The sequence below is a fragment of the Ochotona curzoniae genome, unplaced genomic scaffold, assembly GCF_017591425.1.
Source record: "Ochotona curzoniae isolate NIBS_2020 unplaced genomic scaffold, NIBS_Ocur_1.0 contig_3520, whole genome shotgun sequence".
In the NCBI taxonomy this organism is placed as follows: domain Eukaryota; kingdom Metazoa; phylum Chordata; class Mammalia; order Lagomorpha; family Ochotonidae; genus Ochotona; species Ochotona curzoniae.
The window spans coordinates 9,452,372-9,478,469 of NW_024465894.1; the positions used below are offsets into that span (position 1 = coordinate 9,452,372).

General features: G+C 46.2%; 1 protein-coding gene across 2 annotated transcripts in view; it reads left to right on the forward strand.

Moving 5' to 3' along the window:
• CHD6 (chromodomain helicase DNA binding protein 6) overlaps nt 1–26,098 on the forward strand; it is a 161,523-nt gene that overhangs the window by 122,972 nt on the left and 12,453 nt on the right. For both annotated transcript variants that reach the window (XM_040981460.1, XM_040981461.1), the window contains exons 22-33: nt 135–334; nt 1,070–1,229; nt 2,569–2,658; nt 3,416–3,519; nt 5,153–5,282; nt 6,797–6,857; nt 14,857–14,917; nt 16,166–16,382; nt 17,706–17,914; nt 19,311–20,882; nt 22,921–23,072; nt 25,419–25,625. In XM_040981460.1, coding sequence (XP_040837394.1) covers nt 135–334; nt 1,070–1,229; nt 2,569–2,658; nt 3,416–3,519; nt 5,153–5,282; nt 6,797–6,857; nt 14,857–14,917; nt 16,166–16,382; nt 17,706–17,914; nt 19,311–20,882; nt 22,921–23,072; nt 25,419–25,625 — 3,163 coding nt within the window. The remainder of the gene's footprint in view (nt 1–134; nt 335–1,069; nt 1,230–2,568; nt 2,659–3,415; nt 3,520–5,152; nt 5,283–6,796; nt 6,858–14,856; nt 14,918–16,165; nt 16,383–17,705; nt 17,915–19,310; nt 20,883–22,920; nt 23,073–25,418; nt 25,626–26,098) is intronic.

Consider the following 26,098-nt stretch of genomic DNA (forward strand, 5'->3'; position numbering starts at 1 on the left):
TCAGGACCAAGTCTCGGGGTTGATCCATAGACCCAAGAGAAGACAGGCTTCCCTGGGTCTGGTTGGGCCTACTGCTTGGAGAGTGCATTCCTGGCCCTTCTGCCTCCCAACACCCTCTGTATTTCCGCTGTCAGTTGGGGTCGTTGGAAGGACATCCTGACTCACGGGCGATTCAAGTGGCATCTGAACGAGAAGGACATGGAGATGATTTGCCGTGCCCTGCTGGTGTACTGTGTCAAGCATTATAAGGGGGACGAGAAGATCAAGAGTTTCATTTGGGAACTGATCACACCCACCAAAGATGGGCAGGCCCAGACCCTCCAGAACCACTCAGGTGAGAGGCGGAAGGGCCGTACGTGGGACGCACAGCTCTCGGGCACTTTTGTTCCCTCTTCCTGCATGAGTCCATGTGCTGTGCTTTGGGGGGATTCATTTCTCAGTGATTAGGGAACTTCAGGAATTTTCTGAAAAATGGAATTAAAAGATAAGTTTGTTTATGTGCAAATAATTGTTGAGATCCTTGTGTAAGTTTTTTCATAGTAGGCATTTTTCATGAACTTTTTTGAAAACCGGTCCTATATTCCAAAGCGTTAACTATGGAAAAGGGTGATGTTTTCAGTTCTCTTGCACAGTCCTGCAGGGTTATTTCTCATATATTAAGTACGGGTAGACCTTTCTGAAGTTTCCCACACACCAGGTTTGTCCACTACCCTGAATCGCATAGGAAATCTTGTTATGCATTGGGGAACTTAAACCTTGCGTTCTGTGACTTGCCTCTTGCGTTCACACTGTTCTGCTTCTGTCAGTGCCTCTTCTAGTGCTGTTGTTATTCCCGGGGTTTGGCCAGAGTTCCCCCTTCAGGTTGCAGGTCAAAGTATTCGATTTTTTTTTTCTCCAGCTAGATTGTAAGCCAGGCTTCATTATGCCTTTCATGGACACTGACCTGACTCTGTAGTCCTGGGGTGGGTGTGGTCTGACTGATCTTTACAACCCAGCCTAACTGTGTTCTAACACTGATGTTCAAACCCCTTGGACTCATCCATATGTCTTACACTGCTTTCTGTTTCAGGGTTGTCTGCCCCTGTCCCTAGAGGGAGGAAGGGGAAGAAGACAAAGAACCAGCTGCTGCTCCCAGAGCTGAAGAATGCAGACTGGCTGGCCACGTGCAACCCCGAGGTGGTCCTGCATGATGACGGCTACAAGAAACACCTCAAACAACACTGCAACAAGTGAGTGTGCCCATCCCAACCCATGGGGCCACCCCACTCAGGCTCTACAGACTCCTGGAAGTCCCACAAGGAGGCGGCTTCACGCTCCTGTTCTGCTTACTGTGCAGTCTTAGAAACCAGGCTGTGATCACAGCTGTGGCAGAATTCACTCACGTTAGAGATCCTCTGTCTCCATTAACACTGCCTGTCTGCCGCAGACCCTGTCCTTTCTGCCTCTGCCTTCTGTTCCTCTGAGGACTTTTCTAGTTCAGGTCACGTTAGCAAGGGCAGAACACTGGCCTCAGCAGCCTCTGCTTTCAGCTCCCTACACCATGGTACTTTTTCTTCCAATTTGCTGTTCCCATTCATGGCCTTCAGTTTTGTTTTGTTTTTTGTTTTTGTTTTTGTTATTGTTGTTGTTTTACTTTGGTGTGTGTGTGTGTGAAGCAGCCTCTCTGTGTGTCTACTCTTCCTTCACCCTGTTTTTGCACACATGAGCCTGCTAGGGTCCTCTTTTGTGGGCTCACTGTCTTCACAGGTGACCTTTCACAACCAGGTCATTATAAACTTCTCAAGAACAGAGCTGGATTTTGTACTTTGCTGTATACCTCAGAGCACCCAGCAAGGTGCAGAGCACATAACGATTACCCATCCAATACTTACCCTTCCAATACTGACTTAACTGCTCTGTCTTCAATGTTAATTGCACTCCAGTTAACATTGAGTATAACCCTGCAGGATCAAGTGAATTGAACACCCTGAGAGAGAGAGGACAGATTTTCATGAAAAGTTGATACTTGCCTTTTAAGTGAGGCAATTGGAAAGCTCCACCATTCCATGTTACTCATTCTTCAGCAGCTTGTAACCGACAGCCACGCCTCTTGAGCGTCCGTTCTGCCTGAGGTCACTGCGGCCGTGTGAGAAGCTCAGGGAGAGCACTGTCCATGGTTCACAGGATGATCTCGGGGGGGACGGAGGAGATGTGTGGCCGTGTTGTGCAAAATGCTGGGGATCACAACAATATCTACCATTGCTACATAGTGTTTTGTGTTTCTGGTGCTGTCTCAGGATCTTCAAAAGTTTTGTGGAAGAACTAGAATGAAATAGGAAATTTATTTCAGCCTAAAGTGTTTAATAAAATTACACACACAAAGGATCATGAAAAAAAAGCATGCAAGGATTTCAAAATATTTTTACACTAAAATAAACATCTCTTCATTTGCTGACCCACAAAGCGCACTCGTTGATTGCCTCAGCTCACTAACCTTGAGTGCCCAGATTTCTCTGTGCTAACTTGGGAATGCGGTTCAATCCCACGTGGGTTCTAATGTGCTTGTATCAATGTGTGCCCCATCTCTAGGGTACTCTTACGAGTGCGGATGCTCTACTACCTAAAAGCCGAAATACTGGGAGAAGCAGCTGATAAAGCATTTGAAGGAACTCCTGCCAGGTAACACCGATCAGGCTCAGCTGGCAGTGAGAAAGGACTGGCTCAGTGTGCTGCTCTGAGGAGCCAGACAAGCTTCACTGTCCTTGAGGCTCAGTCCCCTCCACCACCCCTGCGCCACGCCCAGCCGGAGCCAGTTACCAAATGGTAGAGCAGGCATGATGATGGTTCTTAGAAATACAGCTTTGGTCAGTTTTTTAGTTCAACCTTACCCTCCCTGCCAGGAGATGCCTCCTGTTGTAGCATTCTTTCTCTAAAAAGGCTGTCTTTATGTCTTCATGCCCCTGTCTGTACCAGTGCAGACTGTCTTCTTCTCCAGATAGTGCTGAGATGTGTGTGTTGAATCAAGACGATTTAGGCATTAGGAATTTAGCATTCAGTCATGAATGAATTCACCAGCCTGGGCCGGTGGGTAGGGAAAGTTCTACCTTCACATGACCCAACCCAAGGAACACATCAGAGCTGCCTTGTATGTGTAGATTCCAGAGCCCTACGCTGGACCAGCTGACAATGAGTTCTCCAAACAGTGCTTGAAGACTCAGCCGTCTGTGCAGTGTGTAGTTTAGGAATCGAGTGTGTGTGCTCAGAGCTCCCAAGTTGAGAAGCATTAGCCCACAGCTTTCTGAGTTATTTCATTGTTCCTTTAGCGTCTCTATATACGGTTGGGAATGCGGCATAGTACCCAGCTTGGGCCAGTGGTTTTTTATTTTGTTTTGTGTCTGTGCTGAAGGCTCCCTGAGTCCACGCCCTTCTTTCACAGGGAACTGGATGTGCTCCTGCCCGACATTGACTACATGGAGATCCCCGTGGACTGGTGGGACGCAGAGGCCGATAAATCTCTTCTCATCGGCGTATTCAAGCATGGTGCGTCTTTCAGTGAATGTTTTCCCTTTGGAACAGTTTCCCAGGAAACAAGAGCTGAGGCACTGGGGGGCAGCTCTGTGTATTCCTGCAAAATTCCAGAGTCCTCAGAAAGTGGAGCCTCACCTCCACCTCACATGCTGACCAGATGGATAAGTGAACATGGTGATACTGTGAACGTGTTATTGAGGAGTTGCTAAAGGGCAGCTCAGGCTATCAGGGACTCACCAATGTGTATCTTCTTCACTTATCTGCACACAGTGGTGTGTCTGGGTCTGTCCGTCTCATTCATTCTTGAAATCTCAATGTCTGGCCTACCGCCGGCTTGTAGTAGGCACCCCGTTTTTCCTGAGTGAAAGAATAAATGAACAACAGAACAAAGTTCTTTATTTGAGCATCTCACCTACATGTAGGATTCTGACATCGTTGTAGATCTGCCATGCTGCTGAGACTTCAGATGTACACCCGTTCCATCACACATCACCAAGCAGGGAGTTGCTCCAGTCTCTCCTCTCTGTAAATCTTTCTTTCCAATAAAAATAAATCAATCTAAAAAATTTTGCAAGGACCAATATGGAGGGCTTTGAGGATCATGAAATAGTTCTCCCCAAGCTCACTTAGTAGATAGATCATTTGTGAGCCAAATCCTATGTCATTGTAAGATTGCATCAGATTCAGTTAAAAAAAAATTATGCCAAATTCTCACACACAGAGTCACTCAAACTTAAAAGGAAAAAAAAAAATGTTATTTTGCTTCTCTTTCAAGGTCTCTCTTGTTTTTGAGGGCATAAAGCCCCGGGTAGTACGGGCCAGGCTTTGGCTGTAACTCTGAGGACAGAGGCAGCAGGGTCAGCTCGGTCTATAGGCAACCATAGTAACCCTCAGCCCTTGCAGCCACCACTTTTTCAACCTCTCTCTCTTTTTTTTTTTTTCTTAAAAGATTTGTTTATTTATTTGAAAGGCAAAGTAAGAGATGGAGAGAGACAGACATTGCAGCCACTAATTCACTCCACAAATCAACACAGTGTCCAGAGCTGGACTAGTCCATTGTCAGGAGCTGGGAAACTTTCTCCAGCTCTTCCACGTGGATACAGGAACCCAAAATGTTGAGCCAACTGCTGCTGCTTTCCCAGGCACATTAATGGGATCTGGATGGAGAGTGGAGCAGCTGCAATTTGAACTAACCTCCAGATAGGATAGCAACATCTCAGGTTGAAGATTAACCTACTGTGCCACGGCACCAACCACTTAAATTTCCTTTCTGCTGTCACATGGTGATATAGGACTATAGAATATTCTGTTCTGAACATTACAAGGGGTCCAGAGGCTGGGCTGGAAAGAAGTGAAAACCAGCTTGTTTAATTTCCTTTGGTCTCCAACTCAGAAAACTAGTAAGAATTACATTTGTTCTGTTTTTTTTTTTCCAGACACAGTATTTGCATTCACTTTCAGATTGACCCAATGCTGCTCAGGAGTCTGCCCTACAGGATCTGATTAATCTTAAAGAAAGGTTTTCTTTGCTTTGTTTTAGTTTGATTTTTACTTAACAAGGGAAGCAAGTGACAGCAGTCTGAGGCCTGAGGTACATTTCGTGAGCTCTGACGTGGCTTCTGTGTTTCTCATTACTGCTGGTCAGGTTATGAGAGGTACAATGCCATGCGGGCAGACCCAGCGCTCTGCTTTCTGGAGAAAGTCGGGATGCCAGATGAGAAGTCGCTTTCTGCAGAGCAGGGTGTCACAGATGGCCCCACAGACATCCCCGACAGGTGAGGTGCCACGCAGGTGACTCCACGTTATGTCATGCCACCTTCCTGTCTCTTCCTCAGTGTGTGGTCTCTCCCTTACCCCTGTCGTATGCCACTAACTTCCCTAATTGCTACTCTGGTTACACCCTCCTGGCTTCAGGCCTCTCCTTGCCTTCTTAGCACTTCAAACCAAATGCCAGTTCCTGGGATACCCAGGCGGCCCACCATCTACCCAGCTTTTTCACCAGGCTTGTCTCCTGTCTGGTCAAGGTTGCTTGAGTTCTGACCTCTCATGCCTGGCAGAAAGCTAGGCAGTGACACAGCAAGTACAGATGAAATTCCAGTTTTATTTCAGGATTGCCTGCTCTACAGTCAGCTGGATTTAGGAGCTGCTGCTTGATGGGCATTGGCATTTCCAGCCAAGCTCGGGTGTGTGCAGAAGCTTACGGAAGGATCAGCCCTTTGGGCTGAGTTTTGTTTACTGCCAGCATAGTCCCACAGGAAAAATAGATGAACTATAGTTCTCCACAATACATACATTTTTGGAAAATATGAAATCTATCTCAGCTTTTTGCTTAGTTCCCCTCCCTCCCTGACCCGAAATAGCAAATACTGTTTTTGTCTTTCCTGGGACTGTTACCAGGCTTGGATATGATTATGGCACTGCCAGGAGCCCCAGCCCATCTGCTGAGGCTGAGAAAGGCATAAGATGCACTTTCCATCTGTCCTTGAGCCGTAATACTCTGCGCCCCAGAGGTGTTTCCTGTGGACAGGTAATAAAGACGCATCAGATGACTGGTGATCCTGACCTGACATTCACCGATTCAAGGAAAACACTGCCTGGAGCAGGTGCCTGACCATGGCGTACAAAGCTGCTGCTTTTGCGAGTGGACAGCTCTTTCTGTGGCTAAGCAGTGAGGATAAGAAGCCATCACACCTCCAGGATCCGAGCAGCCAGAACAGGAATATTTCAGATTCTTGTTTTAATAGGAGTCATGAAGAACAGGCATCAGTAATAGTTAAGGTCGCAAGAGAGACCGTGAATATTAGGCAGCTAAACTAGCAGCAGGCATCCAGGGATATAGAGACCAGAATGCCCTTCTCAGCAGTGCTGGCCAAGATCCCTTACAGAGAGGTCACTGCTACCTTATCTAAGTGCTTATGGGGAGAACCCCTGAGGTCTGAGGTCTGGGGTTGGTGCATCAGTCCTCAATTCATGCAGCCTTCACTCTGGAGCCTGTTCTTTCATCAGCGCCACATACTCAGGCAACCCTGAATAGACAGTTACTACACTTGTTCTTGCAAGTGCTGTTCAGTAGCTGACCACTGAACCTGGCCCAAGGATGTCATGAAGGTGGAGCCCAAGCTGTGTCAGGGAGTGGGGTCCTTGCCTGTACAAGAAATGGCACTTTTTGGCAATAGTATCTCCCATTCTCAGTGTCTTCCTGAAACGGGACGGGAGGAAGGAGAAAAAGATTTTGAGTGACTCTTAAGCAGTATGTGATGTTCTTTTTTTTTTCTAAATTTTTATTTAGAGGCAACGTGGAGAAAGAAGAAAATACGGAGGACAAGTTAGATGGCCTCCAGAAACAAACGGTGAGTCACAGGTGCAGTTACACCGTGTTGCCTGTCCAGAGAGAGCTTGCCCTCTTAGTGGCTGTCTCAGGAACGCGTTTGCATTGCTGCACTTGCATTCCACAATTCCCCAGCAATCTATGAAAAATTCAAACACACACACTGTGCTGTATTTCTGTATGTTCCGTTAGTTTCACATTTAAGTCTGTGACCCATTTTTAACATAAGTGTAGAAAATTGGATCATGATTCTTTTATTTATTTATTTATTTATTTAAATCTATTGATATCCAAGTCCTTGTACACGTTGAGCAGCAAACATTTGTCGAAAAGTGAGGTGGGAATATCTGACTGCTTGTGGGTTCTCTGTCCCTGTCTGTTCCTCCGTCGAGAGCGCAGTCAGTGGCGTTCTGACTGCTTGTGCGTTCTGCACAGTGTGCAAAGCAGGATGGACGACCCCTGCTTTGTTCTTACTCAACATTGTTTTTTATTTTTTCTTGTTCCATGTAAATGTTAAAATACTATCCTGTTTATATCTACTAAACTCTAAACTCCTGCTTGAATTTTAATCAGAAATGTGTCACATCTTTAAATCACTTCAGGGAGAATTGACGTTCTCACTGTATTGAGTCATTGCCATATTAACTTACTGCGTATATCTATCTGTTCCTGCCTTATTTTATTCCAACAACATCTGTTTTCCGTGTGTAAGTACTGCGTGTGTTAGAGTCATACCTTAATGTTTCACATTATTTGGAGCAATTGTAAATGCAGTATTTTAGCTCTGTTTTCCACATGTTCATTGCTAGTATACAGAAATACGTTTTTAAAAATTATCTTGTATCCTCCAGACTTATCAGATTCACTGAAGGGTCTTGGGTTTCCCCACATTGACAGTCATGTCACATGCAAGGAGGCACATCTCTTCCCTCCTGACCTGTACGCGTCTGATGTCCACTTCTTGCTTTATTGCAGCAATTCAGACTTCTAGTTCTGAGTTGAAGCGAGATGAGAACAGACTTCCTTGCCTTGATCCTTCCATTATCAGGAACACATTAAGTCTTTCAAAATTAGCTATAATGTTGGCTATAGGTTTTTGTAACTCCTTATCAAAGATAAAAGTGTTCTATTATTTTGCTAGTTTTCTGAAAGCTTTTGTCGTGAATGAATATTGAATTTTTTGTCACACATTTTTGCGCAATTGGTATACCCATGTGACTTCTTATTTAGACCATTAATATGATACCTATGTTGACTCAAATATTAAACCAGGGCATGACTTACATACCCCTTGGTCATGATGTATAATTATTTTCATAGATTATCAAATTCTCTTTGCTAGTGTTTCTTGTTTCTGTATTCATAAGGAATACTGGTCTGTATTTGTCTTGCCTTTTTTGGTATCTTTGATTTTCATAAATCAATAAGATTTCTATTTGGTTCTTTGAGTCTTTCTCTTTGCTGGAATTTACTGTCTTTTCCTTTGTGGTAGGCAGGTTTGGATTGATGTTGGTTACTGCTTTCAATTTCTGTATCAGGTCGTTTATCTTTTCAACGTTGCCATGTATTGATTTTCTTTCTTCATTCAGTTTGCAGTCTTCCTGGTTCTTGATATACACGACTTTTGATTAAGACATATTGAGGTGTTAGGTTGTGAGACACTGGGTCTCATTAGGCATTCTGTTCTGCCTTTCTGAACTCCTCTGTGCCAATATAGCAGAGGGAGCAGAGGTTCAACTCCCAGTTTGTTCCTGTTAATGCCTGAAGATGTGTTTTTCATTACTCCTGGCCCTGCTGGTGTTTTCCACTGTGGCCAGGAGATGGCGTGCTCTGTTACCACCTGGATGCAGTTCTGGGTTCCCCATTTCTGCTGGCCTGTGGGCAGTGAGTCACAGGTTTTCTGTGTTGTTTGGGCTAGAGGAAAGTAGTGTCTTCACATTTTCTGGGTTCCTGTCCTGTCTTTTTCCCAGTCCTTTGCTAGAGAAAACAGGCGTTCCTTAAGACTTTTTTGGGGGGCGGGGGGGTCTGCCCCTTTTGGCATTTCCAGGTCGCTAATTTTTACCTCCAAATCTAGAACAAAGATGGTAGGGAAAAAAAGATGAATACTCCAGGGCAGTTGTGACCATAATGTTCCTTGGGTCCTGAGGCCCCTCATTTACTCATGTATCCTACCTCTCCTTGTCTTTTAGTTTTCTTATATTTGTTTCATGTATATGTCCAATGATTTGGGTGGTACTTAGAGGAATGAAAATTTGTACACATCCCAGAAGCAGAAGTCTGCATTGAAGAATGAGTTTTGGGGACTTTGCCTAAACAGACTGAAACTTCACCTGCGCTCTAGTACCATGGGAACAAATTTTCTGTAGCTTTGAGCAATAGAGTAAATGTGTCTGGCTACCGTGGATTCTGGACCACAAAGACTACTGTAGCATTGTCCCCAAACAGTTTCTTTACCAGCTCTCTTTTCCTGACCACCAGCATTTGCTGTTGATTCTAGCTCACGGAATGTGTAATATTACATTGACGTCTAGCCACTGATTCCTGTAGCAATAATGGTGGCACCAAAGTAGGAAACAATTGCTTTTCAGAGACAGGACTCCCTGTAAGCCCAAGTGGATTGAAGCAAAGTAGCATGAAGCCTCTGACCTTGACCCTGAAGGAACTGAATGCTGGTCTCAACAATTAAACCCAAGGTCTGCCTCTCCAGTCCCTGGTTTAAATGGTTGCTTCTTCTCTTCAGTCTATCCAGAGCTTGTTTTTAATGGAATTTGCTCCTCGCCTGCATGCCATGAAGTGTCAGATACCATTGTCCTCGTTTTGTCTACTGAGGAGTTTAGCTCACTGGACATTAAATTCTCGGAGCCAGTAGATAGCCAAGTTCAAACTAGAAATTATTTGCCCTTTTTTCTACTCCAGTGTTCTTTTCATAGTCAAGAAAACAGGAAATATTTCAGGGGCAGAAATATGTTCTTTGACCCCCCTTTCCGCAGCCCCTGTGGAAAGGCAGCCAGTGACCTGCTACATTCTTGGCTCTGGAAGCTGCTCACTTAATGTTCCACATTCTTAACCTGACAGTCACTGCAGCACCAAAGGAGTGACAATGGAATTGGGACCAATAGCATCAGTTTCCTTATAGTAAGATTACTGGGACTAATTTTGGTTTTATACACAATTCAAATATTTCTTATTTTTCTCCTTGAATGTTTAAAGCCTTGTCTATAGAATGTAATCAAAAGCAGATAGAATGGAGAGGGGCTTTTCCCAGATTTTGAGGTGGACAGATTAAAACCAGATTCATCTTGACTTGTAGTGTCCATGCTAAAGCAACATGTGTTAGTGGGGTGGCCACCATCTGAGCCAAGCCACTGCCTCACCCCTACTTCCCTCCTGTTCCTCCTGTGCAGAAGACACTGGCTGGGGCTTCCTTCTCGTAGCTGTGTTCTCAGTAGGCAGAGTTCAAGAAGCATGTGTCGAGGGCCTGTTGATAGGTTCCCCTGGATTAAACAGACCTGGGCGTAGAAAGGAGACCATCTAACAGAAAGCAGATTCGTAGTGTTTGTAGATCATAAACACACACTGGAGGGGAGTCTCGGGGGGCCATCCCATGTGCAGAAAGCACCAGCAGGGTTGTTCCAGGCGGGTTAGGGACTTTCATAGAGGCATGACACCTTGCAAGGGAGTCCGTTGCCTTGTTGAAATGGATGCTTCCTGATTCTGAACCAGAAATCTGCCTCCTAGCTGGGTGCAGGGAAAAGGAAAGGGAAATGAAGGAGGTGAGGGAGAGAGGAAAGAGAAGGGTCTTCCACTTACTGGGTTATGTTCTAAATACCTGCAACAGCCAGGACTGGGTGGGGCCTAAGCCAGGAGCTGGGAACTCGGTCCAGGACTCCCATAGGGTTGGCGGGAACCTGTTGCTTCTCAGGGTGTGCAGTTACAGGAAGCTGGACCTGAACTGTGTCTCCATTTCTCTCTCCCTTCCCTTCTTACGCTACTTATTTCCCTCCCCCTCCCCCTGCCGCCACTTTCAAATAAAATAGGTAATTTTAAGCCAGAGGATGCAAAAGCATTGTCTCCTTTGCTCGCATCTTTTTCTAAATCCTGCCACCTTTCCTTTGTAAAATTCTTGGATTTTGTGTGTATCTACTTCCTAAATGGAGGTTATGTAAGAGTGGGATGCTTGATTCTCCTGCAAAATGAAAGCCATAGTGCAGTGTCTTTTTACTCAGTTCTACTTTCGTACATCACGTTACCTCTGCATAGAGAGCCCTTGTGTTTTCCTCGAGGCAAACTCGAAGATGTCTCAGTATCTAGCCCTGAAGTCACCCCATGGATGTCTTCTCAATTTGGCTCTGGCAGAGTTAATAATTCTTGCTTGTTTTCCTGCTGTGTTTGAGACCGCGTAGCACACTGTGTGGCCACTGTTTCTCACCACCACCAGTCTGGGCCCCAGGAAGATGAGGATACCATCTATTGTGGCCTAGTAGAATTCTTAACCCTCAAGGGTTAAAATATAAGAAGACTGGCTAAATATAAGAAGACGACTCTTCTGTGGCATTGATTCTGCAGTTTTATAAAGACGTGGAAGAAATTCCCTGTGTCTGCAGGTCCAAACAAAGTCCATCCTGCCCCTGCCACAACCCCTTTCACTTCTAGGCCACTTAAGGAAAGCAGCCAGGCCTGGAGGACAGTCACAAGCAAGCTAACTAGACCTGATTTCACATAAGGAAGCGAATCCCCTGCCCCAGCCATGGGCACAGAGTCCGGTGGCTTTTGGTGACAGTGTTTTTGAGTCAGTGCAGTGTTTGCTCATCTACCATGGAAGGCTGCACAGCAGGTCAGGGCTCTGGGTCTGGATTCCATCTTCATCTTTTAACAAACTTTGAGTAATCATGGTCAACATTTTTAGTCTCCCTGTTCTGCAGTTCCCCCTATCTAAAATGGCTTGTGAGGATAACTAGATGAAGAAACACATATGTAGTACTCAGCGCCATGTCTGGCAGCTTACCTGTTCAAAAGACTTTGTTGTTCCTGCTGCCTGGGCACACATTTGAGCCTGAGGATAGAAGTGCAACAGGTGGAGATCTAGTAACTGGAGCTGACAGCATTTCCTGAGCTCCAGCTAATTCTGATTGGCACCTGCTTTGGTTATGTCCTTTACATACATCTGCTCATTTGTGTCCCACAATTACCCATTTCATGAACGAAGAAATGAGCTTGAGAGAGATGGAAACAAGTTGTCCAAGGCCAGAGAGCAGTCATCTCTCGGACTCCAAACTTCACGTGTCCCAAGGTGGAGGCACTGGATAATGCAAATGAGTTATGTGTCTTGTCCACCTTGTGTTGTCAGCGGTGTCTGGGACCTCACTGGACACGGTTGATTCATGAACCTCTTCTTAGGTGAGCATTTCTCTAGATTGATTCATCCTAAATGTTCAGCTGTGCCAGTTGAGATGCATGAACTTGTTGTGTCAAGGACCTTTCAAGTCTTGTGACCCAGAGCCATCACACATTCTCATTACTTGGACAGTTGATGAAAACTCCACCATCTGAGGAACAAGGTCTTCTGTATGCTGTCATCTCCAGAAAGCAGAGTGCTTCCGCGAGAGGGCAGAATACAGCAGAAGGCACTCCTCAACCCCAAACGTTTTCCCTACTTCAGGGTTTCAACTGTGGCTTTTTGTATCGACTAACTGAACACCAGCAGAGAGCAGCAGGTGAATGGAGGGGGAAGCTCACGCATGCTCTGCTTGCCTCATCCTGCCTGGGGACACGCACCTGTGGATTTGGGCAGTGATGATGCGCATGTCAGCAGTCAGCACATTGTACCGTTGCTTATACCTACAGTATCATGACACACGTGAGGAGCAGCAGGCTGGAGTCAAGACTAAATCTGCCGGACTCTGTCATTGTAAAATACACGGGACAGTAGGGGGGGAAAGGGGGAACCCTGTTCCTATAGAAGAAAAAAATGTGATAGCTGCAGGGCCCATCAGCCACGTCTAATGACCTGTGTTCACGTGAAATGTCTCTGTTCATAAATTTGAGCATTCAGATGATCTTCAGGTACTGCAGGGATTTTTCAGAAAACTGGGGAAATAATTTAAGGCATAGATTGGGTTTTGTTTGTTAGCTACCTGAATAGTGGGACAAGGTACAACGCATATTTAGATGTCACTTGAGGATAATGTAGATCAGCCTGGGCTTCCACTCTTGGTCGACATGTGGGGGCAGGGAAGTGTTTAAGGCCAGACAGAGAGAGGTTGATTACTGAGTGCTCCCCAGAACTGATTCTTGGTTTGTTTTTTGTTTTTATTTTGTTTTTTGATGGGAGAAGCCGCACCCAGCCTCCTAACCGTCCCAGGGTCCCTGATGGTGGGGCATGCTCTGAGGGTCCTGCCCAAGAGGTTTTTGTGTTTTGGTTTTTTTTAAGATTTTTTTTTTTTATTGCAAAGTCAGATATATACAGAGAGGAGGAAAGACAGAGAGGAAGATCTGTCCAATGATTCATTCCCAAGTAACTGCAATGGCTGGAGCTGAGCCAATCTGAAGCCAGGAGCCAGGAGCTCTTCCAGGTCTCCCACACGGATACAGGGTCCCAAGGCTTTGGGCTGTCCTTGACTGCTTTCCCAGGCCACAAGCAGGGAGCTGGATGGGAAGCAGGGCCATCGGGATTAGAACCAGCACCGATATGGGATCCCGGCATGTTCAAGGCAGGGACTTTAGCCACTAGGCTACCATACCGGAGCCGCCATCACTCAGGAAGCTCACATTCCTCTTTATGCTGTCAGAGTTTTCTGTGAGGCTCTCCAGTGGGATCGGGGGCCCAAGAGAGAGTTTGGAATTTTTCCTACTAGAAGCTGTATGTGTCTGCCTGCTCCTGTTTCCAGATTCTGGTCTCCTTTGTTACGTGTTCGAGGGCAGCATGCACTTTCTGTAAATGACCATACAGTCAGTATGTTGGACATGGGGCCACATGCAGTTACTATTATATATTGTTACTTTTCTCAGCCTCTAAGACTGGGAGCCCCATTCTCTTTCAGTGTGAGAGCAAAGTAGAAGCACCTGTAGGCACAGTATGGTGAGCCTTGTCTGCCTCTCTTCTAAATGGCAAGGTCTTAAAATCCCAAGATGGTTCTGGGCTGTCATTCAGAGAGCAAAAGGTGCACAATAAGTTTAAAAAGAAAAAAAAATGAAAGACTGGTGTGCAAATTAAAGAAGTAGCACAGCCTCTCCCTCCCCCAAATTCCCGCACGCATGGCGGAGAAGGCGCTCTCTGCTCCTGACACCAACAGAGGGTTTCTGAAGGAAGCCGTTAGAGCGGCTGACAGGTACTCCGACTGCAGAAGCTCCATGCCCATGACAGTTACTCCAGATTCACTTAGAGCCTCAAGTCATGATTTTAATTTTAAATTCCTGGGGCGTTGCACCATCAGGTCTCATGTCTGGAGCAGTCATGTTTTATGAAAATAGTGTCTGTTGCTTTGAAGGAAGCGAACCGTAAGAACATGAGTGTGACACTTGTTTATAACAAAACACACACGCACAGAAAAAAAAAAACGCAGAGACAACCTTGGTGAGATGACAGTGTTAAGATGTAAGTGGTGATGATAAAGCCAATATTTAAATTCACAGCTGAAGTGGTGTTTGTGAAATGTGATTGCCAGGGGAGGGGGCCATCACTCCTGGCTCTGCAAAGGCAGAGACAGTCTGTGCGAAACGAAACACTCACTTTAAAACAAACAGCTCCCCCACTCTCAGGATCCCTGAGCCGCTGTCCGCGTGCAAGGCGCTGCAGACCGGCCCTGGGGTGACTGCTGGGCAGCGTCTCCCGCGCAGGCCGGCCCTGGGGTGACGGCCTGGCAGTGTCTCCCATGCAGGCCGGCCCTGGGGTGACGGCCTGGCAGCGTCTCCCACGCAGGCCGGCCCTGGGGTGACGGCCGGGCAGCGTCTCCCGCGCAGGCCGGCCCCGGGGTGACGGCCGGGCTGCAGCTCTGCTGAAACGATGCTCCCTTTCTCCCCAGGAGAGTCCCGGTGACGGAGGTGACGTCATTTTCTGTGAAAAGAAGGATGACAGCCGGACAGGTGAGACTGTCCTTCTGAAGGCAAAGAAGAATAAGGTTCCCAGTGTGTAATTGTTCTGGAGTTCACATAGAATTAAAAAAAAAAAAAAAAGGCTGTTTTATTTTAAGGAGATTCTTCTTGAGAAGCTGAGTAAGTTGAGTTTCATCAGATTCTCCTAGCGTCACACATAGAGCTTTAACCTGTGATCACGGCCCTACGTGCTATGGGAATTCAAAAGAGAAAAAAACATGATAGTATCTTAGGATGGATTCTGGGAGATAAGAAAGAATTATATGCTTTCATTGATTTTTTTTAAAGATTTATTTTTTTATTGGACATTCAGATATACAGAGAGGATGAGAGACTGAGAGGAAGATCTTCCATCCACTGATTCACTCCCCAAGTGGCTGCAGTGGTCAGAGCTGAGCCAATTCAAAGCCAGGATCCAGGAACAACTTCTGGGTCTCCCACATGAGTGCAGGGGCGCAAAACGTTGGGCCATCCTCGACTGCTTTTCTGGGCCACAAGCCAGAAGCTGGATGGGAAGTGGAGCGGTTGGGATATGAAGCAGCCCCAAGTGAGATACAAGGTGGGGCTTTAGCCACTAGGCTATTGTGCAAGGCCCAAAAGCTTCTACTTATATAAGGAAAAGGCAGCCAAGGGGCCTGTTCCTTCCTATTCTTTAGATCTATGTTCCTCAGATTACTTCTGCCCCTACAAAAAGATGTGTCTGTATTTGAGATAGCAAGATACAGCAAATGCAACGCTTCCTATTATGCTGGGTAATTCTTAGACCAGTTGTTAAAATTACTACTTGATTGGGGCCCGGCGCGGTGGAGCAAGTGGTTAAAGGTCCTCGCCTTGCACGCCCGGGATCCCATATGGGCGCCGGTTCTAATCCCGGCAGCCCTGCTTCCCTTCCAGCTCCCTGCCTGTGGCCTGGGAAAGCAGTCGAGGACGGCCCAAAGCTTTGGGAACCTGCACCCGCGTGGGAGACCCCGAAGAGGCTCCTGGCTTCGGATCGGCATAGTATCGGCCCATTGCGCTCACTTGGGGAGTGAATCATCGGACGGAAGATCTTCCTCTCTGTCTCTCCTCTCTCTGTACATCCGCCTTTCCAATAAAAAAATAATAAAAATAAATCTTTAAAAAAAAAATTACTACTTGATTAAGTATTAGGTCAGCTTTGTTTGCAAATAAAGTCAAGGAAACAATCCCCCTTGTGTTCGCTCTGTTGGTAAATGCTAATATCCTCACTGATGTTTGAAGCCCAGGATGGCTCCGACCCAGACAAATCACCCTGGCCAGCCTCGTCCGCCCTCACAGCTCGTCTCCGACGTCTGGTCACCATTTACCAGCGCTGCAACCGCAAGGAACTCTGCCGACCTGAAATTATGGGACCAGGTAACCAAGGATACTGGGTTCAGGAAGAGATGTTCAGGAGAAGCTCAGAAATGGACCTCATCAACAAGGATGCCCAGAAGAGGTAAAAGCCACTGGCCAAAAGGGCACGCTGAGCTGCCCACTGGGTAGAGGTGACAAAGGTAAAGCTGACAGCTGGGGCAGCACATATGCTTGCATTCTCGTGCGAGGCTGGATTGCCACCTGAAGCCTTTAGGCCCAGCCTGTAGCCATGATAGCATCGTTCTCAGTTGCTAAACTGTCATGATTGTCCAACCTGACACTCTTCCCTCTGCCCCTGCAGTTTCTGGGCATAGGATTTTAAAATGCCATACTGGCATGTTTCAGCAACAAAGGGAATAGTGTGCATATGAAAGCTGCAAGTCTGTGTCAGCTTGTGAGGGCACTAAGTACCATAAACTGCAGGCTCAGAAGGAAGGCATGAATTATCAGGAGTTTCTGTGCTGTGACCATCGTAGGTTGGGGATGACAGCGCCAGGGAATAGCAGCAGAGGTGTGTCCTTTGAGCCTTTTTTTACGTTTCCGTCCTTCCTGACTAAACTTCTGTTAAATTAATAGCACATAGCAAATTCAGTTACTTTCTGGTTCTCCCTCTGAAGACTAATTCATGAAAAACATTTTGCCTGGCTTGCATAGCTCCAAAGAAAACTTAGAGTCCTTTCTGCCCCACTTCCCACCGTTCCGCTGCCTCTATCCCAACAGATAGAGGCATCCTTGCAGATGGAGCACATTGTACCAGGGGGCCCTCACCAGACTGTGGGGTGCATAATTGTCTAGCTGCCTGAGTCATCTTCATTTCATAGGATGCAAATACCAGGACCTTTGTCTCCCAGAAAAGATGATTGTGATGGGCAGGCCACCCACCTGTAAAGCAGGAACAAAGGCAGCCAGGCTGGGCAGCTAGGGTGTATGCCCCCAGGTGGTGGCTTTCCTCATCTTAAAAATAAAAAAGGTTGAATTTAATGATCTAGTTTAGGGCCCCCTAAAAATTCTGTTAGCTATTAATTTTGTCAACAAGAGGGATGAATAAGATAATACAAATTGTATTTTCAACAGCTTAATTTCGTCTCAGAGAAAGTAAATAGGTAATTTCTGAGAATATTGGTTCCAGAGATAACGTGACTTAGGAATAGGCATATACCAGCAGAAAGAACTGGAGAGTTGGAAATTCATTGCCTGTTTATAATATAGGTTGTGTTTGTTGTAAAAAATCTGTCAACCCAATTTAACTTAATCAAGAATCAACAATGAAATAGACAAACCAGCTCTGAATACTTTCTTGATCTTATGAGCTTTTATAGTATCTGCTCAATAAGCAGCTGTAAGCTTTATTTTTTTCTTAAACAAACAAATAAAAACTTACCTTCCCTGTCTCATCTATCTCCAGGTGGACTAGAAGAGAGCAAGCTGACTTTTACAGAACAGTATCTTCCTTTGGTGTTATTTACGATCAAGAAAAAAAAGCCTTTGACTGGACCCAGTTCCGCATGATTTCGCGCTTGGACAAGAAGTCCGATGAGAGCCTGGAGCACTATTTCTACAGTTTTGTGGCCATGTGCCGGAATGTCTGTCGACTGCCCGCGTGGAAAGATGGTGGTGAGGAAACTCAGTGGATACGCTGCCAGACATGGCCAGGGGAGAGCGGGCTGGTGCTCACATCGCACGATTACCTTAGACAGAACTGTACAGTAGAGTGCCTGATGCGAGAACTCAGGTCAAGGCAGTTGGCTTTTGAGAAGTTCCTGAACTTGTTTTCAGTTTTCTTTTTATTTACCTGAGAATCAGGGAGTTTTCAGGTCTCTTCCATTGGCTCACTGCCCAGCTACCTGCGATAGCTGAGACTAGGTTAGGCCAAAGGCAGGAGCTAGGAACCCAGCCCAGATCTCCCACTCTGGGTAGCAGGCATCCAACTGCGTGCGGTATCCCCGGTGCAGCCTCGGGTGTGCACTCCCAGGAAGCTGTAATTATGAGTGACACTAAGACTTGAACCCAAGCGTTCTTACGGGATTTGGGCATCCCAAGCAGCATCATGACCATTAGGGCAAAGGCCCACTCTAAAAAAAAAATTTTTTTTCAAGAACTTTTAAATTGAGTCCACCCTCAGAAAGTAAAATCTCTCTCCTGAAATGATATTTCTTCAATGAAAGTTAAAATTCAGAAATTCAGATTTAAAAAATACAAAATTGCTGGCTACCATTGACTACAATTTCCAAAGTGTAAGGTTTGTGCTTTTTGTAACTCATGTTGAGATTTGTCTTATTCTAAAATTTGTATCTCCCTAAAATTAAATGTTAATAACTTCAGAGGTTTTTTTTCTTCTTCTTCTCACATTTGCTTGTCACTAGTAACCAAGTACCTGTCATTTAAAAACCTGTTGGCCTACTAGAGAGCCTTGTGAAATGTCTTCCAGGTTGGAACTGGCAGGCTTCCTTCAGGCCCCCTTCAGCCACATATCTGTAGATAAACTGTTTGAGCCATATGACTGTATTTTAGGAGAGCTAAAACACTGAGCCTAGCTGACATGGGTTCAAAAACAATGGCAAATGCACTTGGGAGTGTTTTCCAATCAGATCTGGAAGCTGGGTCTGTTGCAAAGTTCTGGACCAGTAAGACCTGGATTCAAAACCAGGAAGTTTCTCTGAGCCTGTTTCCTTTTCCTAAATCAGGGAAAATTATGATGAAGTTCTTATAAGAACTAAATAACATGTAAGATGTACCTAACATGAAAGATATATAGTGTATACTCATTACATGGGAACAGGTATTATTTCCAGAATTGACATTTTTATGCTCTTCTTTCATCCACACTGGATCTATCCTTGTTGCATAAAAACCTCCATCCCCTTTTACTGTCCGTTAGCAGGGGCCCCCCACACCTGAAACTGCCATGCTGAAGAGCCAGGACGCCAAAGTGTAAGGTGCAGGGCTCAAATGAATGAGACCTATCCAGAGGCCACCGTCGGTGATGGGATCTGTCTCCCTGTCTCGCCAGGTTCCCCAGATGCCACCGTCTACGTTGAGCCCATCACTGAGGAACGGGCTGCACGGACGCTGTACCGCATCGAGCTGTTACGGAAGATCCGAGAGCAAGTGCTCAAGTGTCCTGAGCTGCATGAGCGCCTCCAGCTGTGCAGGCCCAGTCTCTACCTCCCCGTCTGGTGGGAGTGCGGGAAGCACGACCGTGACCTGCTCATCGGCACTGCCAGGCACGGGCTAAACCGCACTGACTATTACATCATGAATGACCCCCAGCTGTCCTTCTTGGACGCCTACAGAAACTATGCCCAGCATAAAAGAAACGACGCACAGGCCCCAGGGGGTCTCTGTTGTCTTTACCAGACCAACAGCAAACTGTATGAATCCCTTTCCTATACCCAAATGAGTAGGACTTCAGAATCCCTTGAAAATGAACCCGAGAATCTAGTGAAAATAGAAAGCAGAGATGATCCTCTCAGTCTGCCCCCGAACAGCTTACCTGATGTGACTTGTGAAAGCTTTCTCTCTAAAGTTCAGGATGTCATGTCCATCAACCATGGCGAAAGTCGGCTGCCCCAGTCCTTGTGCAGTAAGAAGATGCTCTGCCACGAGCCAGGCTCTTTTCAGGAAAGCCCAGGCCCCAGTATAGAACCCCGGAAAGATTCTGTTGCCATCTCAATGAGCGCAGATGGGAGCTGCCAGCCTGGCCGCCATGAGGCAGAACTAGCTTCCAGCCCCTCCGTGATGGGTAGCTTAGAAGCAAGAGTAGCCCAGATGAACATTAAAGATGGAAAACATCTGCTAATGCCTGTTTCAAAGGAAGGGGAGCTGTGCCGCAGCGAGGTGGGGCAGAGACCGGAAACCATCAGGCAGTTGGACACCACATGCTTAGCTTCCCCGTCTTCGGATCCCGGAAATGAAACTGGGCTTGTAGATGCGGGCACTCTCAGTGCCTGTGACTCCAAAGGAAACCTGTCCTCAGATCAGCAGCTGATTGACATCTTAGAAAGCAAAAATTTAGAAAGTAAATTAATTCTGGGTCAGAACCACAGTGATGAGGAGGAGGAAGAGGAAGACAATGAAGAGGAAAACTTGAACATGGTAGCAGGTATAAGGGAAATGCCACAGGTTTTGCAGCTCTCTGAGCCCACTCCAAATATCCTCCGCGAAAAAAATCGAGGCCTCCACGTGGATGAAGGCCAGAAAGGAAGCCTGGAGGCAGGAGGCCAAGCTTCTGGACCACAGAGGGTGTTTCCGCCAGCAGCCTGTCACTGTCAGTGCAAACACATGGAGCAGTGGGCACGGGGCCTTGACTGTGAAGAATTAGAAGGGGAGAAGCCAGAGGCTTATAACCCGGATCCCTACAACATCAAAATCAGTAACATTACTTCAGAGGGTGAGCCCATTGATTCTGCATCGGAGCCCTTCCAGGTGACACGTGGACTTTTGAAAGAACGTTGGAAGGAAAGTTCAGACGGTAAAAAAGGCTTCCCCACATACATTCCCGAAGCAAGCGAGCTCAAGTCAGAGGACCTGGATTTTGAAAATAAAGATGATTACGATAGAGATGCAACCTGCCATAGTCAAGGTATGATACAGGGGAGCTTGTGGAGTTTGGGGTAAGCCAGTCCTCACGTAGGGCTAAGGCACTGTTCCCACAGCCGTGCAGCCTCGGAAATGGACCTGTCCACCATGTGTTCAGAGCCAAAGTGCCAGGGCAGTCCTGGAAAGGAAAAGCGACTGTAACCAACCATAGTGCCTTTGCTGCGTCAACCATGGGATTTCAACAGGGGCTGGTGTGCTTTTATATGATAGATGCTAATGCAGCAAACACGGGAAGTCATCATTTTGTGTCCCAGACGAGGCACTTCAAATTGGTTCAGTGGAACAGGCTTGGGATCAGAAATCTGCAGTATAATAAATGCACGATTTTCAGGAGCATTTATATTTTACTTAAATATAAGTAAATTTTATATTTTACTTAAATATAAGTAAATTTTATATTTAAGGTGAACAGAGCAAAGTGTGATTTATTCACATCATTGTGCCTTTTTGCTAATTCAACATAAATAAAAAGCAGAGTCAGGCAGAGTGATTTGGATGCTATTGTCCCATGTTGAAGTACTTGGGTTCAAGTCCCGCCTCTGCTTCCGAAGTAGCTAACGTGTGCCCTGGGATTTTATCTTTTGTTATTCATATAACCCCCTCACTTGCTGTGTTCTCATTCACAGTTGGTCCCTTCAACCATGTCCAAGTATTACACTAATTCATTTCCCCTAATTCATTACAGCAAATGAGAAAGCCTCTTTGTGGTCATTAATTTCCTTTCTTGAATTCGTGAGAAAATTTCCTGTCATTTTGTTGTTGTATATTAGAGTGTGAATGCAAACACTTTTTTTTTTTTAAGCTTTTGGATCAACCAGTTTTTAAAAATACTTCACTGATTTCGGTAAGCAGAGTGAGAAACAGAAGCACAGATGCTTCTAGACAGTGGTTTGCTGCACCAGTGCCTGCAGCAGCCAGGGCTGAGCCAGAGCAATGCCAGCGTCTCCAGGATGGGAGCCATCGTCTGCTGCTTCTCAGGGTGCACACTAACAGGAAGCTGGGTCAGAAGAGAGAGTGGTCGGGACTCCCCAGGCAGGCCATGTAGAAGGCGGGTGGCCCAATGGACTTCCCTACCGTAGTGCAGGCCCACTCTAGATACAGAATCTTCTAGATGTCTCGCATTGCTTACCACAGAGCACAAGTATCCCTTTATGGCTTACCTAAAAGGATTTACTTGGAAAAAGAAGATACAGTAGTTAATAATCTCTTTAAAAGAGTAGAGAACAGACTAATTTTTTTTAATTGTTTTAGTTTGATAATCTTTATAGAGTTGATTAGGGCACAAAGGGTCAAGGGCTACAGGAAAGTGGGTCAGACCCTTGTTTTTACATTAATATATATTTTTTTTCTATACCTGGGGTAAGGGGAGAGATAAAGGGAGAGAGATTAAAGGGGAGAGATTAAAGCCTCTCCCAACCTCTCACCCATCCCAGGTCCCCGACATGACGCATGCTCCAAGGGTCCTGCTCACACAGTTTTGATAGTTCAACATTTCTGAATTGCTGCTAACCTTGCCACTCCAAGTGCAGTGAAATCTCTTCAGAATCCACTGGCTGACATAGTCTCTTCATGGTTAGGGTTCTGAGATCAGCAGTTCAGTTGGAGGGATCCCCGAAGAAACTTCATCTAAGGTGATCCCAGACCTCATTTTTGTGTATACTTGCCAGTACAGGGCACAGTCCATCACTCCGATCAGCTGGTGGCTTACATTTGCTGGGTCAGTTCTCTTTCCAGCCCTGTCTTCCACATGAACCAATGGGTGTTGCAGTCCAGCCCGATCCTGCCCACTTCATACTTGGCCCTCTTGCAAACCAGTGGGAGCTGCAGCCTAGTCGGGGCGACTCCCGGTAACCCCCACCAGGCCCGCCCCCTGTCCTAGTTCCCATGCTTGCCAGTATGTACAGCAGACTAGTCCAGAGAACAGACTAATCTTTAAAAAAAAAAATAGATTTTGCATTCTCTCTGACCATTTGTCTCACAAGTGTCTAATTTTCTTCTTTTTTTTAAACTTCTCTTCCCAGATTATCCAGGAAAATACTCTGAAGAGGAGAGCAAGAGTTCTGCCTCTGGCATTGCAGGAGACACGGGGGATGACGTGCAGGAGGTTCGCGCCCCCACCATTGCTCAGCTGCTGCAGGAGAAAACGCTTTATTCCTTCTCAGAGTGGCCAAAGGTACCTCCAGAGCCAGACGCGTTCAGCTAGGATCCGTTCGTCTAAGCCTTTTAGAGTGTTTGAGCAGATAGGCTCAAGAGAAATGCTTGGTATCTTGAAAGGTATCATTTCAGTAATATTTGAACATGAAAGAGATACGCACTTGGCTAATCAGACCATGTGGTGAAAGTGTAAATTTTCATCAGATTTATGGCACTGCGGCTTTAATTTTTGTCATCCAGACTGTGAAATGTGTTTGAAGGTTTTCTTGTTTGTTTTTAAAGGTGGGTTGTTTTTTTTTTTTCTTCCATTCGCTGGTTTACTCCCCAAGCGGCTGCAGTGGCAAGTACTGAGCCAATCCCAGAGCCAGGAGCTTCTTCCAGGTCTCCCACTTGGGTGCAAATCCCAAAACTTTAGGTCATCCTACACTGCTTTCTCAGGCAGTAAGCAGGGAGCTGAACGGGAAGTAGAGCAGGCGGGACACGAACTGGTGCCTGTTAGGAAACTGTTTGTGAACAGTTTGTTCATTTGACATGAACTGGTGTTTCGGGGAAGATTAGCCAACTGGCCCATCACCCTGGCCCTTGTCAGGTTTACAATGAAAATATGCTTGAATGTGTTCTTTTCTGATTAGCTTCTTTTTTTTTTTCTTTATTTTTGACAATCTTTACATGGTTAATTAGGGCACAAAGTTTTGAGGGCTACAGGAAAGTGGGTAAGACTATTATTTCCACATTCTCTTCTTTTTCTGTATGTGGGATAAATGGGGAGATAAAGGGAGAAGCCCCACTCAGCCTCCCACCCATCCCAGGTCCCCTGTGTGGAGCATGCTCCGAGGGTCCTGCTCAAGTGGTTTCCATTGTCTGTCACTGTGACTGTCTCCTTCTGCCTTTCAAATAAATAAAAATAACAAGGGCCCAGTGCAGTAGCCTACTGGCTATAAAGTCCTCACCTTGCATGTGCTAGGATCCCTTAGGGATACCGCTTTTGGTACCGGTTTTGGTAGTTCCACAGTTATGAATTGCTACCAGTCTCGCCATCCCAAGCACGATGAAGTCGCTGCAGAATCCACTGAGACAGACAGACTGGACTAGTCTGCTGTACATACTGGCAAGCACCGGAACTAGGGCAGGGGCGGGCCTGGTGGGGGTTATTGTGGGTCGCTCCTGCTAGGCTGCAGCTCCCACTGGTTTATGTAAGGGCTGAGTGTGTGCTGGGCAGAATCAGGCTTGACTGCAACACCCATTGGTTCATGTGGAAGACAGGGCTAGAAAGAGAACTGACCCAGCAAATGTAACCACCAGCTGATTGGGGTGATGAACTGTGCCGGACCCCGTACTGGCAAGTACACACAAGAGTAAGGTCTGGGATCACCTCAGACAAAGTTTCTTTTGGGATCTCCCCAATCGAACTGCTGTACTCAGAACCCATGGTCTGCCATGGAGTGCAAATGCCAGAGCCGAGCCTCCTCAGAGGGCTCAGACGGAGCAGTGGACAGCACAATCAGGCGCGCATGGAGGAGATGGCAGTCTATAAGAACCTGCAGAGGATGCCTGGCACCACAACAGAGGACAGAACTAATCAATCGGCTTCCTTTTTAAGAAGCAGGTGTTGGGGCACAGTGAGTTAAGCTACTACTTAGGTCTCCTATATCCTATATTGGAGTGTCTGATCCAGATTCTGGCTACTCCACTTCCAATCCAGCTTCCTGCTAATAATATATGTCCTGGGGAGGCAGCTGATGATGACTCAAAGAATTGAGTCCCTGCCACTTACATGGAAGACCCACTTGGAGTTCTGAGCTCCTGGTTTCCTCCTGGCCCAGCCCTGGCTGTTGCCGACATTTAGGGAACAAACCAGTGGATGCAAGAGATCTTCCATTGTTTGTCACTGTGACTGTCTCCCTCTGCCTTTCAAATAAATAAAAATAACAAGGGCCCAGTGCAGTAGCCTACTGGCTATAAAGTCCTCACCTTGCATGTGCTAGGATCCCTTAGGGATACCGCTTCATATCCCAACTGCTCCACTTCCCATCCAGCCTCTTGCTTGTAGCTTCGGAAAGCAATAGAGGACAGCTCAAAGCCTTGGGACCCTGCATGGGAAGCCAGGAGGCTCCTAGCTCCTGGCTTTGGGTCATCTCAGCTGTGGCCGTTGCAGCCACTTGGGAAATGAACCAGTGGAAGGAAGATCTTTCAGTCTATCCTCTCTGTAAATGATTTTCCAGTAGAAATAAGTTTTTAAAAATTGAAAAATAACAACAAAAAAAAAACCACAATCACCTTGATCAAGTGAGAAAACATTTTCTAAAGAGACTGAATTTAGATAACTTGGCACTGATCCTTCACAACTGTTGTTTTTGTTTCCTAGGATCGTGTGATAATTAACCGCCTAGACAACATCTGCCACGTGGTGTTAAAGGGGAAGTGGCCCTCCAGCCAGCAGTATGAGCCCTCAGGCACGTTGCCTAGCCCCATCTTAGCCAGCAGTACTGGTTCTCGAAACAGCCTCTCCGAACCAGAAGCAGCAGAACACAGCTTCAGCAATGGGGCGGCACTGGCATCCCAGATCCAGAAGGTGAGGCCTTGCGAATAGTGCTGACATGAAACAAAGCAGGACAGACACTCTCCACTGCTCCACAGAGTCGTTCATTCAGCAGATATTCACTAAATGGATAGGGTGGTGGGTTTGTTTGTTTGTTTTTGCTCAAGGATGAATGTTAACTGAGGAGTTTGGACAAATTCAGATCCTATCCTTAGTGGAAAGCTATTAAAAGTTGTGGGGCAGAGAAATATATAATAAAAGGAAAGTATGCAGTTCATCTGGAATGAGGTGCAATGAGTCAGATGAAGGTGACCGTAAGGAGGAAAGAGCCCTAAGACCGGGAGGCCAGTGGGGGAATGAATGGAAAAAGGAGTTTTTAAACTCTAGAATTACAGGCGGGGGCGGGGGGGAGTACAAAAGGAGAAAATTGGCAGGAATGATGCGACAATAAACGTGTATGATGGGGTCTTCAGAAAGTTCATGGAAAATCAGTGCTATGGGAAAAC